We start from the raw sequence: 20701 nt of genomic DNA on the forward strand, positions 1-20701 counted from the left end.
TCTCTCTCTCTCACACACACACACACCTCTCTCTCACACACACACACACATCTCTCTCTCACACACACACACCTCTCTCTCTCACACACACACACACACACACACACTCTCACACACACACACCTCTCTCTCACACACTCACCCACACAATCTCTCACACACACACACACCTCTCTCTCACACACACACACCTCTCTCAGACACACACACACAACTCTCTCTCACACACACACACAACCCAGTCTCACACACACACACACACAACTCTCTCTCACACATACGCACACATCTCTCTCACACACACATACCTCTCTCTCTCACACACACCTCTCTCTCACACACACACACACACACAAACCTCTCTCTCTCTCACACACCCACACACACAACCTCTCTCACACACGCACACAACCCAGTCTCACACACGCACACACAACTCTCTCTCACACATACGCACACATCTCTCACACACACATACCTCTCTCTCTCACACACACACACACACACCTCTCTCTCTCAGACACACACACACATACCCACACACCTCTCTCTCACACACACACACACACACACACACACACGCCACTCTCTCTCACACACACCTCTCTCTCAGACACACACACACACACACACCTCTCTCACACACACACACACACACACACACACACCTCTCTCTCACACACACACACACACACACACACACCACTCTCTCTCACACACACACACTCTCTCTCTCACACACACCACTCTCTCTCACACACATACACACAACTCTCCCTCACACACACACACATCTCTCTCTCTCACACACACACACCACTCTCTCTCTCACTCTGACACACACATACACACACACACAGACACACACACACACACACACACACACACACAGCACAAGTGAACACTGCATGCCCACTGCCACCGTCCCCAGCATTTACCCACCCAGACTGAGCATTGCTGTTGAGTTTGTTCGGGCTGCGTGCCCTGACAGTGTGAAGGCAGGAGATTTTAACCAGCTGCAGCACCTGTGCATTGACACTAACTCTCATCTGCTGTTTGATTCACTCCACTTGGGTCTCCAGGGGAAAGTCCCAATGCCCAAAACAAACTGGCTGTGCCCAGAAACCTCATTTATTTCAAGCTGAATACAAGATACATCTTTGGCAACCCTTTGGCGTTAAAGAACGGAATCTGGCAGGCCAGTCGCTGCTGCCCCTGTTGCATGTGAAGGCCGTAAACTGAGAGGGTGAAGGATTCAATGGGTGCTTGCGGTCTCTGGCCCACGTCAGCTTCCCGTCTCTCTCCAGCGTTCCCTCCTGGCAGCCGGGCTGACGCAGGCCTCGCAGGCTGGTGGCTGTATCCTGTTCTGTTCCTGCAGGAGTGCCGGCGAGACACCTAGTCGCAGCGGCGCGGATATCGAGGAACAACTGAGAATCGCCTGTAAAAACGGCGCATGGACACACAATTTTGAGGCGAAGCCCAAGAAGAGCGGAGCAACTGCGTTAGCGTTTGACGTATCAGAGAAAAACGCTGAGCAGTGCAAACCAACATCTTAAGAATACAATCTTGGTGAAGGGAGAGAGGCAAGGACGGGGTGCGCGATTATAAGCCAAAGCGCAGAGATTGTGAGCAAAGCAGAATGAACACCTTCACGTGCTACCTCCTCCGATTTCAGTGCCGAATCACAGCCCGAACACACGTGGATCAACCGTGCACTTCAGTAGGTCACTACCAGCTTTAATACATTCTCCAAGATTCGAGCCTGAAAAGGAGAAGAATTGAAATGGTTAGATTTGTAAATGTAAAATGTACAGATATCTCCCTGAGAGAGAGAGAGGGGACTGAGAGACACCAGTCAGTGTACAGATATCTCCCAGAGAGAGAGAGAGGGGACTGAGAGACACCAGTCAGTGTACAGATATCTCCCTGAGAGAGAGAGGACTGAGAGACACCAGTCAGTGTACAGATATCTCCCTGAGAGAGAGAGGGGGGACTGAGAGACACCAGTCAGTGTACAGGATCTCCCTGAGAGAGAGAGAGGGGGGACTGAGAGACACCAGTCAGTGTACAGATATCTCCCTGAGAGAGAGAGAGGGGGGGGACTGAGAGACACCAGTCAGTGTACAGATATCTCCCTGAGAGAGAGAGGGGGGACTGAGAGACACCAGTCAGTGTACAAATATCTCCCTGAGAGAGAGGGGACTGAGAGACACCAGTCAGTGTACAGATATCTCCCTGAGAGAGAGAGAGGGGGGACTGAGAGACACCAGTCAGTGTACAGATATCTCCCTGAGAGAGAGAGAGGGGACTGAGAGACACCAGTCAGTGTACAGATATCTCCCTGAGAGAGAGAGAGGGGGGACTGAGAGGCACCAGTCAGTGTACAGATATCTCCCTGAGAGAGAGAGGGGGGGGGACTGAGAGACACCAGTCAGTGTACAGATATCTCCCTGAGAGAGAGAGGGGGGACTGAGAGACACCAGTCAGTGTACAGATATCTCCCTGAGAGAGAGGGGGGACTGAGAGACACCAGTCAGTGTACAGATATCTCCCTGAGAGAGAGAGGGGGGGAACTGAGAGACACCAGTCAGTGTACAGATATCTCCCTGAGAGAGAGAGAGAGGGGACTGAGAGACACCAGTCAGTGTGCAGATATCTCCCTGAGAGAGGGGGGACTGAGAGACACCAGTCAGCGTACAGATATCTCCCTGAGAGAGAGAGGGGACTGAGAGATACCAGTCAGTGTACAGATATCTCCCTGAGAGAGAGAGGGGACTGAGAGATACCAGTCAGTGTACAGATATCTCCCTGAGAGAGAGAGGGGGGGTACTGAGAGACACCAGTCAGTGTACAGATATCTCCCTGAGAGAGAGAGAGGGGGGGCTGAGAGACACCAGTCAGTGTACAGATATCTCCCTGAGAGAGACGGGGGGGGACTGAGAGACACCAGTCAGTGTAAAGATATCTCCCTGAGAGAGAGAAAGGGGGAACTGAGAGACACCAGTCAGTGTACAGATATCTCCCTGAGAGAGAGGGGACTGAGAGACACCAGTCAGCGTACAGATATCTCCCTGAGAGAGAGGGGGGACTGAGAGACACCAGTCAGTGTACAGATATCTCCCTGAGAGAGAGGGGACTGAGAGACACCAGTCAGCGTACAGATATCTCCCTGAGAGAGAGGGGGGACTGAGAGACACCAGTCAGTGTACAGATATCTCCCTGAGAGAGAGAGGGGACTGAGAGACACCAGTCAGTGTACAGATATCTCTCTGAGAGAGGGGGGAGGGACTGAGAGACACCAGTCAGTGTACAGATATCTCCCTGAGAGAGAGGGGGGGGTACTGAGAGACACCAGTCAGTGTACAGATATCTCCCTGAGAGAGAGGGGGGGCACTGAGAGACACCAGTCAGTGTACAGATATCTCCCTGAGAGAGGGGGGACTGAGAGACACCAGTCAGTGTACAGATATCTACCTGAGAGAGAGAGAGAGGGGACTGAGAGACACCAGTCAGTGTACAGATATCTCCCTGAGAGAGAGAGGGGGGACTGAGAGACACCAGTCAGTGTACAGATATCTCCCTGAGAGAAAGGGGACTGAGAGACACCAGTCAGTGTACAGATATCTCCCTGAGAGAAAGGGGACTGAGAGACACCAGTCAGTGTACAGATATCTCCCTGAGAGAGAGAGATGGGGGACTGAGAGACACCAGTCAGTGTACAGATATCTCCCTGAGAGGGGGACTGAGAGACACCAGTCAGTGTACAGATATCTCCCTGAGAGAGAGAGAGAGGGGACTGAGAGACACCAGTCAGTGTACAGATATCTCCCTGAGAGAGAGAGAGGGGACTGAGAGACACCAGTCAGTGTACAGATATCTCCCTGAGAGAGAGAGAGGGGACTGAGAGACACCAGTCAGTGTACAGATATCTCCCTGAGAGAGGGGACTGAGAGACACCAGTCAGTGTACAGATATCTCCCTGACAGAGAGAGACGGGGGACTGAGAGACACCAGTCAGTGTACAGATATCTCCCCGAGAGAGAGAGGGTGTACTGAGAGACAGCAGTCAGTGTACAGATATCTCCCTGAGAGAGAGAGGGGGGGAACTGAGAGACACCAGTCAGTGTACAGATATCTCCCTGAGAGAGGGGTGGGACTGAGAGACACCAGTCAGTGTACAGATATCTCCCTGAGAGAGAGAGAGAGGACTGAGAGACACCAGTCAGTGTACAGATATCTCCCTGAGAGAGAGAGAGGGGACTGAGAGACACCAGTCAGTGTACAGATATCTCCCTGAGAGAGAGAGGTGAGACTGAGAGACACCAGTCAGTGTACAGAGATCTCCCTGAGAGAGAGAGGGGGGACTGAGAGACACCAGTCAGTGTACAGATATCTCCCTGAGAGAGAGGGGACTGAGAGACACCAGTCAGTGTACAGATATCTCCCTGAGAGAGAGAGGGGACTGAGAGACACCAGTCAGTGTACAGGTATCTCCCTGAGAGAGAGAGAGGGGGAACTGAGAGACACCAGTCAGTGTACAGATATCTCCCTGAGAGAGAGGGGACTGAGAGACACCAGTCAGTGTACAGATATCTCCCTGAGAGAGAGAGGGGACTGAGAGACACCAGTCAGTGTACAGATATCTCCCTGAGAGAGAGAGAGGGGGAACTGAGAGACACCAGTCAGTGTACAGGATCTCCCTGAGAGAGAGAGGGGGGGGACTGAGAGACACCAGTCAGTGTACAGAGATCTCCCTGAGAGAGAGAGAGGGGACTGAGAGACACCAGTCAGTGTACAGAGATCTCCCTGAGAGAGAGAGAGGGGGGACTGAGAGACACCAGTCAGTGTACAGATATCTCCCTGAGAGAGAGGGGACTGAGAGACACCAGTCAGTGTACAGATATCTCCCTGAGAGAGAGCGGGGGGGACTGAGAGACACCAGTCAGTGTACAGGATCTCCCTGAGAGAGAGAGAGGGGGGACTGAGAGACACCAGTCAGTGTACAGATGTCTCCCTGAGAGAGAGAGGGGACTGAGAGACACCAGTCAGTGTACAGATATCTCCCTGAGAGAGAGAGGGGACTGAGAGACACCAGTCAGTGTACAGATATCTCCCTGAGAGAGAGAGAGGGGGAACTGAGAGACACCAGTCAGTGTACAGGATCTCCCTGAGAGAGAGAGGGGGGGGACTGAGAGACACCAGTCAGTGTACAGAGATCTCCCTGAGAGAGAGAGAGGGGACTGAGAGACACCAGTCAGTGTACAGAGATCTCCCTGAGAGAGAGAGAGGGGGGACTGAGAGACACCAGTCAGTGTACAGATATCTCCCTGAGAGAGAGGGGACTGAGAGACACCAGTCAGTGTACAGATATCTCCCTGAGAGAGAGCGGGGGGGACTGAGAGACACCAGTCAGTGTACAGGATCTCCCTGAGAGAGAGAGAGGGGGGACTGAGAGACACCAGTCAGTGTACAGATGTCTCCCTGAGAGAGAGAGGGGACTGAGAGACACCAGTCAGTGTACAGATATCTCCCTGAGAGAGAGTGATGGGCGACTGAGAGACACCAGTCAGTGTACAGATATCTCCCTGAGAGAGAGGGGGGACTGAGAGACACCAGTCAGTGTACAGTATCTCCCTGAGAGAGAGAGAGAGGGGGGACTGAGAGACACCAGTCAGTGTACAGATGTCTCCCTGAGAGAGAGAGGGGACTGAGAGACACCAGTCAGTGTACAGATATCTCCCTGACAGAGAGAGGGGACTGAGAGACACCAGTCAGTGTACAGATATCTCCCTGAGAGAGAGAGGGGACTGAGAGACACCAGTCAGTGTACAGATATCTCCCTGAGAGAGAGAGAGGGGGGACTGAGAGACACCAGTCAGTGTACAGATATCTCCCTGAGAGAGAGAGAGGGGGGGGACTGAGAGACACCAGTCAGTGTACAGATATCTCCCTGAGAGAGAGAGAGAGGACTGAGAGACACCAGTCAGTGTACAGATATCTCCCTGAGAGAGAGAGGGGGGACTGAGAGACACCAGTCAGTGTACAGATATCTCCCTGAGAGAGAGAGAGAGGACTGAGAGACACCAGTCAGTGTACAGATATCTCCCTGAGAGAGAGGGGGTACTGAGAGACACCAGTCAGTGTACAGATATCTCCCTGAGAGAGAGAGAGGGGACTGAGAGACACCAGTCAGTGTACAGATATCTCCCTGAGAGAGAGAGGGGGGACTGAGAGACACCAGTCAGTGTACAGATATCTCCCCGAGAGAGAGAGAGAGGGGAGAGAGAGACACCAGTCAGTGTACAGAGACGTACCTGAGGAGAATGAGCTGGTGATCCTCATTCAGTGCAGTGTTCACACAGATATGTCATGGTGTCCCTGTGTTGCCCTCAGCCTCTGAAACAACGTGACCTTTATCATACCTGCTTTAGCCTTGATCCATGACAGGGACTTGTTGACCAGAAGCTCCCACTCATCTTTTGTGTCAGCACTGAACGCATGCAGCCAAATCACCGCCAGGATTGTGGTCCACACAGTCAGGTCAATATCCTTCACATCACACAGACAGAACAACAAGAGCGAGTCAGGTTCATCATTGCAATCACAGCGACTACATCAGCAACATGCACACAGCAGCTGCAGCACGGGACACGCTTGTGGAGTAAAGCTCCCTCTGCACTGTCCGCCCTGTCAAACACCCCCAGGGACAGGGACAGGGACAGCACCAGGATGGATACAGAGTAAAGCTCCCTCTGCACTGTCCCCCCTATCAAACACCCCCAGGGACAGGGACAGGGACAGCACCAGGATGGATACAGAGTAAAGCTCCCTCTACACTGTCCCTGCTATCAAACGCTGCCAAGGTTGAGGTCAGGCCAGGTTTAGATATGGTGTCGGATCTCCTGCACACTGCCTGTGTGCGTGTCTTTGGCAATGTGGCCAGTCTGATCCCAGGTAATCCCTGGTGATACATAAAGCTTTAGCAGTCACCAGGCTACTCTTCCTGCCCAGAGAAACAGAGCGAGTTCAGTGCTCGCCTCAGCTGGATGGTAGATCTTTGCTCCCTTCTCCTGCCTCCTGCCCCTGGTCTGCAGCATGTGTGGGAAGGGACACAGATGGAGCGTGGAGGGGTTGGGTAGGGTGAAGGTGTTCCTTCAGGACTTACCTGGCGAGGGAGACACTGGCTGCTCTGTTGAGGTTTCAGACCCAGCAGAGGCTCTAAGCTGCTGTCTGGGCTCCACGATCCATCTGCGTTCTGCAATGCGATTAGCTTCAGCGCTGGGGACTCTCCTGAGAGATAACAGCATCGGGGAGACAGGGTCAGGATTGGCCTGTGCGCAGCTTCTGAGCCATTGCCTTCTCCAGTTCTCAACTCCCTACAATCCCCAAAGTGTGGGAGCCAGCCATTCAGCCCTGTGATTCCATACCGACCCTCTGGACAGCATCCCGCCTACACCCACCAATCCCTGAGACCCTGCATTCCCCACGGCTAACCCACCCTGACCCGCACATCCCTGTGCACTATGGGTAATTCCCCACGGCTAACCCACCCTAACCCCACATCCCTGTGCACTATGGGTAATTCCCCACGGCTAACCCACCCTAACCCGCACATCCCTGTGCACTATGGGTAATTCCCCACGGCTAACCCACCCTAACCCCCACATCCCTGTGCACTATGGGTAATTCCCCACGGCTAATCCACCCTAACCCCCACATCCCTGTGCACTATGGGTAATTCCCCACGGCTAACCCACCCTAACCCCCACATCCCTGTGCACTATGGGCAATTCCCCACGGCTAACCCACCCTAACCCCCACATCCCTGTGCACTATGGGTAATTCCCCACGGCTAACCCACCCTAACCCGCACATCCCTGTGCACTATGGGTAATTCCCCACGGCTAACCCACCCTAACCCCCACATCCCTGTGCACTATGGGTAATTCCCCACGGCTAACCCACCCTAACCCGCACATCCCTGTGCACTATGGGTAATTCCCCACGGCTAACCCACCCTAACCCGCACATCCCTGTGCACTATGGGTAATTCCCCACAGCTAACCCACCCTGACCCACACATCCCTGTGCACTATGGGTAATTCCCCACGGCTAACCCACCCTAACCCCCACATCCCTGTGCACTATGGGTAATTCCCCACGGCTAACCCACCCTAACCCGCACATCCCTGGACACTATGGGCAATTCCCCACGTCTAACCCACCCTAACCCCCACATCCCTGTGCACTATGGGTAATTCCCCACGGCTAACCCACCCTAACCCCCACATCCCTGTGCACTATGGGTAATTCCCCACGTCTAACCCACCCTAACCCCACATCCCTGTGCACTATGGGTAATTCCCCACGGCTAACCCACCCTAACCCGCACATCCCTGTGCACTATGGGTAATTCCCCACGGCTAACCCACCCTAACCCGCACATCCCTGTGCACTATGGGTAATTCCCCACGGCGAACCCACCCTAACCCACACATCCCTGTGCACTATGGGTAATTCCCCACGGCTAACCCACCCTAATCCGCACATCCCTGTGCACTATGGGTAATTCCCAACGGCTAACCCACCCTAACCCGCACATCCCTGTGCACTATGGGTAATTCCCCACAGCTAACCCACATCCCTGTGCACTATGGGTAATTCCCCACGGCTAACCCACCCTAACCCGCACATCCCTGTGCACTGTGGGTAATTCCCCACGGCTAACCCACCCTAACCCCCACATCCCTGTGCACTATGGGTAATTCCCCACGGCTAACCCACCCTAACCCACACATCCCTGTGCACTATGGGTAATTCCCCACGGCTAACCCACCCTAACCCGCACATCCCTGTGCACTATGGGTAATTCCCCACGGCTAACCCACCCTAACCCCCACATCCCTGTGCACTATGGGTAATTCCCCACGGCTAACCCACCCTAACCCACACATCCCTGTGCACTATGGGTAATTCCCCACGGCTAACCCACCCTGACCCCCACATCCCTGTGCACTATGGGTAATTCCCCACGGCTAACCCACCCTAACCCACACATCCCAGTGCACTATGGGTAATTCCCCACAGCTAACCCACCCTAACCCACACATCCCAGTGCACTATGGGTAATTCCCCACAGCTAACCCACATCCCTGTGCACTATGGGTAATTCCCCACGGCTAACCCACCCTAACCCACACATCCCTGTGCACTATGGGTAATTCCCCACGGCTAACCCACCCTGACCCGCACATCCCTGTGCACTATGGGTAATTCCCCACGGCTAACCCACCCTAACCCGCACATCCCTGTGCACTATGGGTAATTTCCCACGGCTAACCCACCCTAACCCGCACATCCCTGTGCACTATGGGTAATTCCCCACAGCTAACCCACATCCCTGTGCACTATGGGTAATTCCCCACGGCTAACCCACCCTAACCCGCACATCCCTGTGCACTGTGGGTAATTCCCCACGGCTAACCCACCCTAACCCCCACATCCCTGTGCACTATGGGTAATTCCCCACGGCTAACCCACCCTAACCCACACATCCCTGTGCACTATGGGTAATTCCCCACGGCTAACCCACCCTAACCCCCACATCCCTGTGCACTATGGGTAATTCCCCACGGCTAACCCACCCTAACCCACACATCCCTGTGCACTATGGGTAATTCCCCACGGCTAACCCACCCTGACCCCCACATCCCTGTGCACTATGGGTAATTCCCCACGGCTAACCCACCCTAACCCACACATCCCAGTGCACTATGGGTAATTCCCCACAGCTAACCCACCCTAACCCACACATCCCAGTGCACTATGGGTAATTCCCCACAGCTAACCCACATCCCTGTGCACTATGGGTAATTCCCCACGGCTAACCCACCCTAACCCACACATCCCTGTGCACTATGGGTAATTCCCCACGGCTAACCCACCCTGACCCGCACATCCCTGTGCACTATGGGTAATTCCCCACGGCTAACCCACCCTAACCCGCACATCCCTGTGCACTATGGGTAATTCCCAACGGCTAACCCACCCTAACCCGCACATCCCTGTGCACTATGGGTAATTTCCCACGGCTAACCCACCCTAACCCACACATCCCAGTGCACTATGGGTAATTCCCCACAGCTAACCCACATCCCTGTGCACTATGGGTAATTCCCCACGGCTAACCCACCCTAACCCCCACATCCCTGTGCACTATGGGTAATTCCCCACGGCTAACCCACGCTAACCCACACATCCCTGTGCACTATGGGTAATTCCCCACGGCTAACCCACCCTAACCCCCACATCCCTGTGCACTATGGGTAATTCCCCACGGCTAACCCACCCTAACCCACACATCCCTGTGCACTATGGGTAATTCCCCACGGCTAACCCACCCTGAACCCCACATCCCTGTGCACTATGGGTAATTCCCCACGGCTAACCCACCCTAACCCACACATCCCAGTGCACTATGGGTAATTCCCCACAGCTAACCCACCCTAACCCACACATCCCAGTGCACTATGGGTAATTCCCCACAGCTAACCCACATCCCTGTGCACTATGGGTAATTCCCCACGGCTAACCCACCCTAACCCCCACATCCCTGTGCACTATGGGTAATTCCCCACGGCTAACCCACCCTAACCCGCACATCCCTGTGCACTATGGGTAATTCCCCACGGCTAACCCACCCTAACCCTCACATCCCTGTGCACTATGGGTAATTCCCCACGTCTAACCCACCCTAACCCCCACATCCCTGTGCACTATGGGTAATTCCCCACAGCTAACCCACCCTGACCCGCACACCCCTGTGCACTATGGGTAATTCCCCACGGCTAACCCACCCTAACCCGCACATCCCTGTGCACTATGGGTAATTCCCCACGGCTAACCCACCCTAACCCCCACATCCCTGTGCACTATGGGTAATTCCCCACGGCTAACCCACCCTAACCCCCACATCCCTGTGCACTATGGGTAATTCCCCACGGCTAACCCACCCTAACCCCCACATCCCTGTGCACTATGGGTAATTTCCCACGGCTAACCCACCCTAACCCGCACATCCCTGTGCATTATGGGTAATTCCCCACAGCTAACCCACCCTAACCCGCACATCCCTGTGCACTATGGGTAATTCCCCACGGCTAACCCACCCTAACCCCCACATCCCTGTGCACTATGGGTAATTCCCCACGGCTAACCCACCCTAACCCGCACATCCCTGTGCACTATGGGTAATTCCCCACGGCTAACCCACCCTAACCCGCACATCCCTGTGCACTATGGGTAATTCCCCACGGCTAACCCACCCTGACCCCCACATCCCTGTGCACTATGGGTAATTCCCCACGGCTAACCCACCCTGACCCCCACATCCCTGTGCACTATGGGTAATTCCCCACGGCTAACCCACCCTGACCCGCACATCCCTGTGCACTATGGGTAATTCCCCACAGCTAACCCACCCTGACCCGCACATCCCTGTGCACTATGGGTAATTCCCCACGGCTAACCCACCCTAACCCACACATCCCTGTGCACTATGGGTAATTCCCCACGGCTAACCCACCCTAACCCCCACATCCCTGTGCACTATGGGTAATTCCCCACGGCTAACCCACCCTATCCCGCACATCCCTGTGCACTATGGGTAATTCCCCACGGCTAACCCACCCTAACCCCCATATCCCTGTGCACTATGGGTAATTCCCCACGGCTGACCCACCCTATCCCGCACATCCCTGTGCACTATGGGTAATTCCCCACGGCTATCCCACCCTAACCCGCACATCCCTGTGCATTATGGGTAATTCCCCACGGCTAACCCACCCTAACCCTCACATCCCTGTGCACTATGGGTAATTCCCCATGGCTAACCCACCCTAACCCGCACATCCCTGTGCACTATGGGTAATTCCCCACGGCTAACCCACCCTAACCCGCACATCCCTGTGCACTATGGGTAATTCCCCATGGCTAACCCACCCTAACCCGCACATCCCTGTGCACTATGGGTAATTCCCCACGGCTAACCCACCCTAACCCGCACATCCCTGTGCACTATGGGTAATTCCCCACGGCTAACCCACCCTAACCCCCACATCCCTGTGCACTATGGGTAATTCCCCACGGCTAACCCACCCTAAACCGCACATCCCTGTGCACTATGGGTAATTCCCCACGGCTAACCCACCCTAAACCGCACATCCCTGTGCACTATGGGTAATTCCCCACGGCTAACCCACCCTAAACCGCACATCCCTGTGCACTATGGGTAATTCCCCACGGCTAACCCACCCTAACCCGCACATCCCTGTGCACTATGGGTAATTCCCCACGGCTAACCCACCCTAACCCGCACATCCCTGTGCACTATGGGTAATTCCCCACGGCTAACCCACCCTAACCCGCACATCCCTGTGCACTATGGGTAATTCCCCACGGCTAACCCACCCTGACCCGCACATCCCTGTGCACTATGGGTAATTCACCACGGCTAACCCACCCTGACCTGCACATCCCTGTGCACTATGGGTAATTCACCATGGCTAACCCACCCTAACCCGCACATCCCTGTGCACTATGGGTAATTCCCCACGGTTAACCCACACTAACCCCGACATCCCTGTGCACTATGGGTAATTCCCCACGGCTAACCCACCCTAACCCGCACACCCCTGTGCACTATGGGTAATTAACCACGGCTCACCCACACATCCCTGTGCACTATGGGTAATTCCCCACGGCATCCCCCCCTAACCCGCACATCCCTGGGCACTATGGGTAATTCCCCACGGCTAACCCACCCTAAACCGCACATCCCTGTGCACTATGGGTAATTCCCCACGGCTAACCCACCCTCACCCGCACATCCCTGTGCACTATGGGTATTCCCCACGGCTAACCCACCCTAACCCGCACATCCCTGTGCACTATGGGTAATTTCCCACGGCTAACCCACCCTAACCCGCACATCCCTGTGCACTATGGGTAATTCACCACGGCTAACCCACCCTGACCTGCACATCCCTGTGCACTATGGGTAATTCCCCACGGCTAACCCACCCTAACCCCACATCCCTGTGCACTATGGGTAATTCCCCACGGCTAACCCACCCTAACCCGCACATCCCTGTGCACTATGGGTAATTCCTCACGGCTAACCCACCCTAACCCACACATCCCTGTGCACTATGGGTAATTCACATGGCTAACCCACCCTAACCCGCACATCCCTGTGCACTATGGGTAATTCCCCACGGCTAACCCACCCTAACCCGCACACCCCTGTGCACTATGGGTAATTAACCACGGCTCACCCACACATCCCTGTGCACTATGGGTAATTCCCCACGGCATCCCCCCCTAACCCGCACATCCCTGGGCACTATGGGTAATTCCCCACGGCATCCCAACCTAACCCGCACACCCCTGTGCACTATGGGTAATTACCCACGGCTCACCCACACATCCCTGTGCACTATGGGTAATTCCCCACGGCATCCCAACCTAACCCGCACATCCCTGGGCACTATGGGTAATTCCCCACGGCTAACCCACCCTAACCCGCACATCCCTGTGCCCTATGGGTAGCTTCCCCACGGCTAACCCACCCTAACCCGCACATCCCTGTGCACTATGGGTAATTCCCCACGGCTAACCCACCCTAACCCACACATCCCTGTGCACTATGGGTAATTCCCCACGGCTATCCCACCCTAACCCACACATCCCTGTGCACTATGGGTAATACCCCACGGCTAACCCACCCTAACCCGCACATCCCTGTGCACTATGGGTAATTCCCCATGGCTAACCCACCCAAACCCGCACATCCCTGTGCACTATGGGTAATTACCCACGGCTTACCCACCCTCACCCGCACATCCCTGTGCACTATGGGTAATTACCCACGGCTAACCCACTCTAACCCGCACATCCCTGTGCACTATGGGTAATTCCCCACAGCTCACCCACCCTAACCCGCACATCCCTGTGCACTATGGGTAATTCCCCACGGCTAACCCACCCTAACCCCCACATCCCTGTGCACTATGGGTAATTCCCCACGGCTAACCCACCCTAACCCGCACATCCCTGTGCACTATGGGTAATTCCCCACGGTTACCACACCCTAACCCACACATCCCTGTGCACTATGGGTAATTCCCCACAGCTCACCCACCCTAACCCGCACATCCCTGTGCACTATGGGTAATTCCCCACGGCTAACCCACCCTAACCCGCACATCCCTGTGCACTATGGGTAATTCCCCACGGTTACCACACCCTAACCCACACATCCCTGTGCACTATGGGTAATTCCCCACAGCTCACCCACCCTAACCCGCACATCCCTGTGCACTATGGGTAATTCCCCACGGCTAACCCACCCTAACCCGCACATCCCTGAGCACTATGGGTAATTCCCCACGGCTAACCCACCCAAACCAGCACATCCCTGTGCACTATGGGTAATTCCCCACAGCTAACCCACCCTAACCCGCACATCCCTGTGCACTATGGGTAATTCCCCACAGCTAACCCACCCTAACCCGCACATCCCTGTGCACTATGGGTAATTCCCCACGGCTAACCCACCCTAACCCCCACATCCCGGTGCACTATGGGTAATTCCCCACGGCTAACCCACCCTAACCCCCACATCCCTGTGCACTATGGGTAATTCCCCACAGCTAACCCACCCTAACCCCCACATCCCTGTGCACTATGGGTAATTCCCCACGGCTAACCTGCCCTAACCCGCACATCCCTGTGCACTATGGGGCAATTTAGCATGGCCAATCCACCCTAACCTGCACATCTTTGGACTGTGGGAGGAAACTGGAGCCCCAGAGGAAACCCACGCAGACGCTGGAGTGGGGAGGGAATATGCAACCTCCACACAGACCGTCCGTCGCCTGAGGGTAGAATCAAAGCTGGGTCCCTGGCGCTGTGAGGCTGCTGCGCTAACCGGTGAGCCACCATGCCCTAGCCCAGAGATTACTGCTGCGAGGATGTCGGGTTAAATCCCATGGCGTACCTGAGAGCATTGGAATTCAATCCCTATGAATCACGGGAATTGGATCCCTTTTAAAAGGAATACCCTGTGGGGTTGATGGATATTCCTTCGGGCACGGGAGTCTTCGCTCACCCTCTCTGCCATCCTTGTGACTCCAGGCCCTGCAGCCTCCTTTTTGCCCTCTGGTGTGGCTCAGTTCAAAGCGCACATGGGGACGGCCTATCCAGCAACAATGCCATCCTGCAGAACCACACAATGGCTGCACCTTCGTCCTTTCACGAGGATGTGGCCAAGAATGGCAAAAGCTGGGGGTCGGGGGTCGGGAGGGGTTGGCCGATGTGTGCACACGCCACGACCTGGGCCAGAAGCAGGTGACCAGCTCTCCACGGGTTTTACCAGTCCGAGGAGAGATCGAGTTGGTGAGGACTGTGTTCGCTGGAGTCTAGGAGAATGGGGGCGCAGGGGGCAGAATCGAACGGGGAGACCGGACAGGTTTGACGGGGCAGGGGTCCGTAGCTGGGAAGTCGTGGTTTCGGGATCAGGGTAAACATCTTAGGGCTGAGATGAAGAGAGGTGTCTTCACCCCAGAGAGTGGTTTGAACTACAGGGAGAGGCTGGGGCTCTTTTCCTTGGAGTGTCGGAGGCTGAGAGGGTGACCTTATAGAGGCTTATAACATCATGAGGGGCATGGATATGGGTAAATAGACACGGTCTTTCCCCCCAGGGTAGGGGGGAGTCCAAAACTAGAGGGGGGTAGGTTTAAGGTGGGAGGGGAAAGATTTAAAATGGATCTGAGGGGTAACTATTTCACACAGAGGGTGGGGGGAACGGGCTGCCAGAGGAAGTGGGTGGCGGCCGGTACAGTTACAGCATTTAAAAGGCATCGGGATGGGGACATGGATAGGGAGGGGTTTAGAGGGATAGGGGGCCGAACGAAGGCAAATGGGACTGGATTGAGTTAGGATATCTGGTTGGCACAGGCGGGTTGGGGCGAAGGGTCTGTTTCCATGCTGTACAGCTCTGTGACTTTACTTTGAGCCTGTGAAAAGTGGCAGAGGTCAGAACATTACAAGGCATCAAGAAGGAGCTGGATACATCTCTTGCAGCTGAAGGGATTAAAGGATATGGCGGGGATCAGGGCACTGGGCTGCGAGGCCTGCCCACGGTCATTTTGAATGGCTGAGTCAGCTCATGGGGCTGAATGGCCTACTTCTGCTCCTATCCCGGGATGAATCAGTGATTTTGCAACAGATAAGTGCTGAGCAGTCAGACCAAAGCTGGTTCTGGGATTGTTAGCGACCGAAACGAATGGCAGAGTTTCTGACAGTGAAGCACTCCCAACCCAATTGTTAACATTGGATGCTTGGGCACAGCAGTGGGGGCACGGGGTGGTGGGGGGGGTGTAATTTGGTGCACAGGAAAAGGATTAGGGGAACTTTAAAAGGCCATAAGACGTTGGCCATTCAGCCCTTCGAATCTGCTCTGCCATTCAAGGGCATCTGACCATCCTCAACTCCCACTTTGCTGCCTCATTCCCCCTCACCCTCAATTCTCTTCCTGATTAACAATCCCTCTCTCTCTCAGCTTCAAATTCCCTCGATGACCCGGCCTCCATAGCCTCCACACTGCGGTAAAGAATCCCACTGATTCATTCCCACCCACACCCCCCATGGAGAGAGAAGGAATTCCTCCCCATCCTCCGTCTTCAGCTGGACGATCCCCTCGCCCTCTGGACCTAGACTCTCCTACACAAGGGGGTAACAACCCCTCCCCATCTCCCCTGCTGTCAGGTCCCCCCACCCGCACTAAGAATCCTGTCTGTTCCTATAAGGTCATTCCTCTAAACTCTGTGGGCCTGGGATCCTGCTGTGCACGTGTCAGGTGACGGCAGGTCAAAAATAGTACTTCGCTAGTCTTGGACAATTTGAGGAGGTGAAAGGTTATGGCGTAGGGTTTGTTTTTTTACCTGATGACTGATCCTTCACAACAAAACCCTCAGAAGATTCCCATGAATCGCATGACATGTCTGCGGGGAGATCATTGGGACAGCGTTAGGTCAATGCTAATTGCATTCTCCCTCCCATCCATAGGCCAACATGTACAGGCCCAACCTATTCACCCTCTCCTCTTAAGACTAACAACACCATGCCCCCAACCCACAGTACAATCACACCCTTCCGACAGTGTGTTGGGGCGGGGGGGACCAGAACCGCACACGGTGCTCTCGCTGTGGGCCTCACCAAAGCCCTGCTCGGCTCCCACATCACCTCCCGGCTCTCACAGTTCGTGCGCTACGCCTGATAAAGACGGGGCCCCCTCCCCCTCACTCACTTCCTAACTGCCCCGTTAACCCCCTCCTGCAGCCTTCTGGTGGTCAAGTATCCCAGGATCCCCTCTGCCCCTGCAAGCCTGCGAGTGTTGTGCTGGGGTAGGTACAAATTTCATAACACAGCCCCACACACACTCCCCCCACCCCCCAAAGGGTGCACACCCAAGTGAATTGCTTATGATGTCCGCCATCCCACATGACCCCACCCCCCCCCCCCCCCCCCCCCACAACCGCAGTCTTTACCTGGGCAAAAAGAGTCTGCCTCACATGTAGCTTCAAACATGGCGCCTGAAACACCTTGGAAGGCCAAACGTCCTGATTTCATTCTGAATGGCAACATGCTGCCTGTCGAGAGGACAACGGAACGGACTGAGGCAGCTTACCAGATCCTCCATCACACTCCCACCCTCCCCCAACAGGCCACCACCCTCCTCCACCCCTGCTCCTCCGCACACCCCCCCCCAAACCCCGCGAGAAAACTGTGATCTTGCCGCCCTGCCGCAGACTGGGGCCTACCTGACCGCGGCAGAGCCTGCAATCGCGATGGAGGTGGTGAGTGGGAGATGGGAGTGGAGGTGGGAGGGGGGAAGAGATCGGGGGATCGAAGGGGGAGACAGAGCGCCGCTGGGATCCCTGGGACCCAGGACCCCTTTCCCGGCACACCTGCCCCTTCAGTGGGGGTTTCCAAAATTCACCCACACCCTGTTACATACTTTTGTTCACCTAGACATCATCACTCACTGGTGGTGGTTGCGGGGGGAGGTGGGGGGAACGTTGGGACAGGAATCTCATTCGCCACACCCCTGCCACTGCACAATCCCACACACTCCCTCAGGGAAAAGATACCTCGTTGGGTAGGGGGGTTGTTCAAGTCAGCACCTGAGGCTGGGTGGGGTGTACGGGAGTCTGGGTGAGAGCCCGAGGCTGGGTGGGGTGTACGGGAGTCTGGGTGAGAGCCCGAGGCTGGGTGGGGTGTACGGGAATGTGGGTGAGAGTGTGAGGCTGGGTGGGGTGTACGGGAATGTGGGTGAGAGCCCGAGGCTGGGTGGGGTGTACGGGAGTGTGGGTGAGAGCGTGAGGCTGGGTGGGGTGTACGGGAGTCTGGGTGAGAGCGTGAGGCTGGGTGGGGTGTACGGGAATGTGGGTGAGAGCCCGAGGCTGGGTGGGGTGTACGGGAGTGTGGGTGAGGCTGTGAGGCTGGGTGGGGTGTACGGGAGTGTGGGTGAGAGCCCGAGGCTGGGTGGGGTGTACGGGAGTGTGGGTGAGGCTGTGAGGCTGGGTGGGGTGTACGGGAGTGTGGGTGAGAGCCCGAGGCTGGGTGGGGTGTACGGGAGTGTGGGTGAGAGCGTGAGGCTGGGTGGGGTGTACGGGAGTGTGGGTGAGAGCCCGAGGCTGGGTGGGGTGTACGGGAGTGTGGGTGAGAGCGTGAGGCTGGGTGGGGTGTACGGGAGTGTGGGTGAGAGCCCGAGGCTGGGTGGGGTGTACGGGAGTCTGGGTGAGAGCCCGAGGCTGGGTGGGGTGTACGGGAGTGTGGGTGAGAGCGTGAGGCTGGGTGGGGTGTACGGGAGTGTGGGTGAGAGCCCGAGGCTGGGTGGGGTGTACGGGAATGTGGGTGAGGGTGTGAGGCTGGGTGGGGTGTACGGGAATGTGGGTGAGAGCCTGAGGCTGTGTGGGGTGTACGGGAATGTGGGTGAGAGCCTGAGGCTGTGTGGGGTGTACGGGAATGTGGGTGAGGGTGTGAGGCTGGGTGGGGTGTACGGGAGTGTGGGTGAGGGTGTGAGGCTGGGTGGGGTGTACGGGAATGTGGGTGAGAGCCCGAGGCTGGGTGGGGTGTACGGGAGTGTGGGTGAGAGCCCGAGGCTGGGTGGGGTGTACGGGAATGTGGGTGAGGGTGTGAGGCTGGGTGGGGTGTACGGGAATGTGGGTGAGAGCCTGAGGCTGTGTGGGGTGTACGGGAATGTGGGTGAGGGTGTGAGGCTGGGTGGGGTGTACGGGAGTGTGGGTGAGGGTGTGAGGCTGGGTGGGGTGTACGGGAGTCTGGGTGAGAGCCCGAGGCTGGGTGGGGTGTACGGGAGTGTGGGTGAGGGTGTGAGGCTGGGTGGGGTGTACGGGAATGTGGGTGAGAGCCGAGGCTGGGTGGGGTGTACGGGAATGTGGGTGAGAGCCTGAGGCTGGGTGGGGTGTACGGGAATGTGGGTGAGAGCCCGAGGCTGGGTGGGGTGTACGGGAGTGTGGGTGAGGCTGTGAGGCTGGGTGGGGTGTACGGGAATGTGGGTGAGAGCCCGAGGCTGGGTGGGGTGTACGGGAATGTGGGTGAGAGCCCGAGGCTGGGTGGGGTGTACGGGAGTGTGGGTGAGAGCGTGAGGCTGGGTGGGGTGTACGGGAGTGTGGGTGAGGCTTTGAGGCTGGGTGGGGTGTACGGGAGTCTGGGTGAGAGCCCGAGGCTGGGTGGGGTGTACGGGAGTGTGGGTGAGGCTTTGAGGCTGGGTGGGGTGTACGGGAGTCTGGGTGAGAGCCCGAGGCTGGGTGGGGTGTACGGGAATGTGGGTGAGAGCCCGAGGCTGGGTGGGGTGTACGGGAGTGTGGGTGAGAGCGTGAGGCTGGGTGGGGTGTACGGGAGTGTGGGTGAGGCTTTGAGGCTGGGTGGGGTGTACGGGAGTCTGGGTGAGAGCCCGAGGCTGGGTGGGGTGTACGGGAGTGTGGGTGAGGCTTTGAGGCTGGGTGGGGTGTACGGGAGTCTGGGTGAGAGCCCGAGGCTGGGTGGGGTGTACGGGAGTGTGGGTGAGGCTGTGAGGCTGGGTGGGGTGTACGGGAGTCTGGGTGAGGGTGTGAGGCTGGGTGGGGTGTACGGGAGTGTGGGTGAGAGCGTGAGGCTGGGTGGGGTGTACGGGAGTGTGGGTGAGGGTGTGAGGCTGGGTGGGGTGTACGGGAGTGTGGGTGAGGCTTTGAGGCTGGGTGGGGTGTACGGGAGTCTGGGTGAGAGCCCGAGGCTGGGTGGGGTGTACGGGAATGTGGGTGAGAGCGTGAGGCTGGGTGGGGTGTACGGGAATGTGGGTGAGGGTGTGAGGCTGGGTGGGGTGTACGGGAATGTGGGTGAGGGTGTGAGGCTGGGTGGGGTGTACGGGAATGTGGGTGAGGGTGTGAGGCTGGGTGGGGTGTACGGGAATGTGGGTGAGGGTGTGAGGCTGGGTGGGGTGTACGGGAATGTGGGTGAGAGCCCGAGGCTGGGTGGGGTGTACGGGAATGTGGGTGAGAGTGTGAGGCTGGGTGGGGTGTACGGGAGTGTGGGTGAGGGTGTGAGGCTGGGTGGGGTGTACGGGAGTGTGGGTGAGACC

At 56.5% G+C, this 20701-nt stretch overlaps 1 protein-coding gene across 3 annotated transcripts in view; it reads right to left on the minus strand.

Annotated features, from left to right (window-relative positions):
- Nucleotides 1–1109: 1109 nt before the first annotated feature.
- LOC125449022 (von Willebrand factor A domain-containing protein 5A-like) overlaps nucleotides 1110–20701 on the minus strand; it is a 69339-nt gene continuing 49747 nt past the window's right edge. For 2 of the 3 annotated variants that reach the window (XM_059641749.1, XM_059641750.1), the window contains exons 16-20: nucleotides 17610–17711; nucleotides 17004–17063; nucleotides 7166–7290; nucleotides 6423–6549; nucleotides 1110–1762 (exon numbers count right to left, since the gene is read on the minus strand). In XM_059641749.1, the coding sequence (XP_059497732.1) occupies nucleotides 1683–1762; nucleotides 6423–6549; nucleotides 7166–7290; nucleotides 17004–17063; nucleotides 17610–17711 (494 nt within the window). In that variant the 3' untranslated portion in view covers nucleotides 1110–1682. The remainder of the gene's footprint in view (nucleotides 1763–6422; nucleotides 6550–7165; nucleotides 7291–17003; nucleotides 17064–17609; nucleotides 17712–20701) is intronic. The other variant, XM_059641751.1, reaches the window with a different exon arrangement.

Source organism: Stegostoma tigrinum, chromosome 43 (genome assembly GCF_030684315.1).
Source record: "Stegostoma tigrinum isolate sSteTig4 chromosome 43, sSteTig4.hap1, whole genome shotgun sequence".
Taxonomy (NCBI): Eukaryota; Metazoa; Chordata; class Chondrichthyes; order Orectolobiformes; family Stegostomatidae; genus Stegostoma; species Stegostoma tigrinum.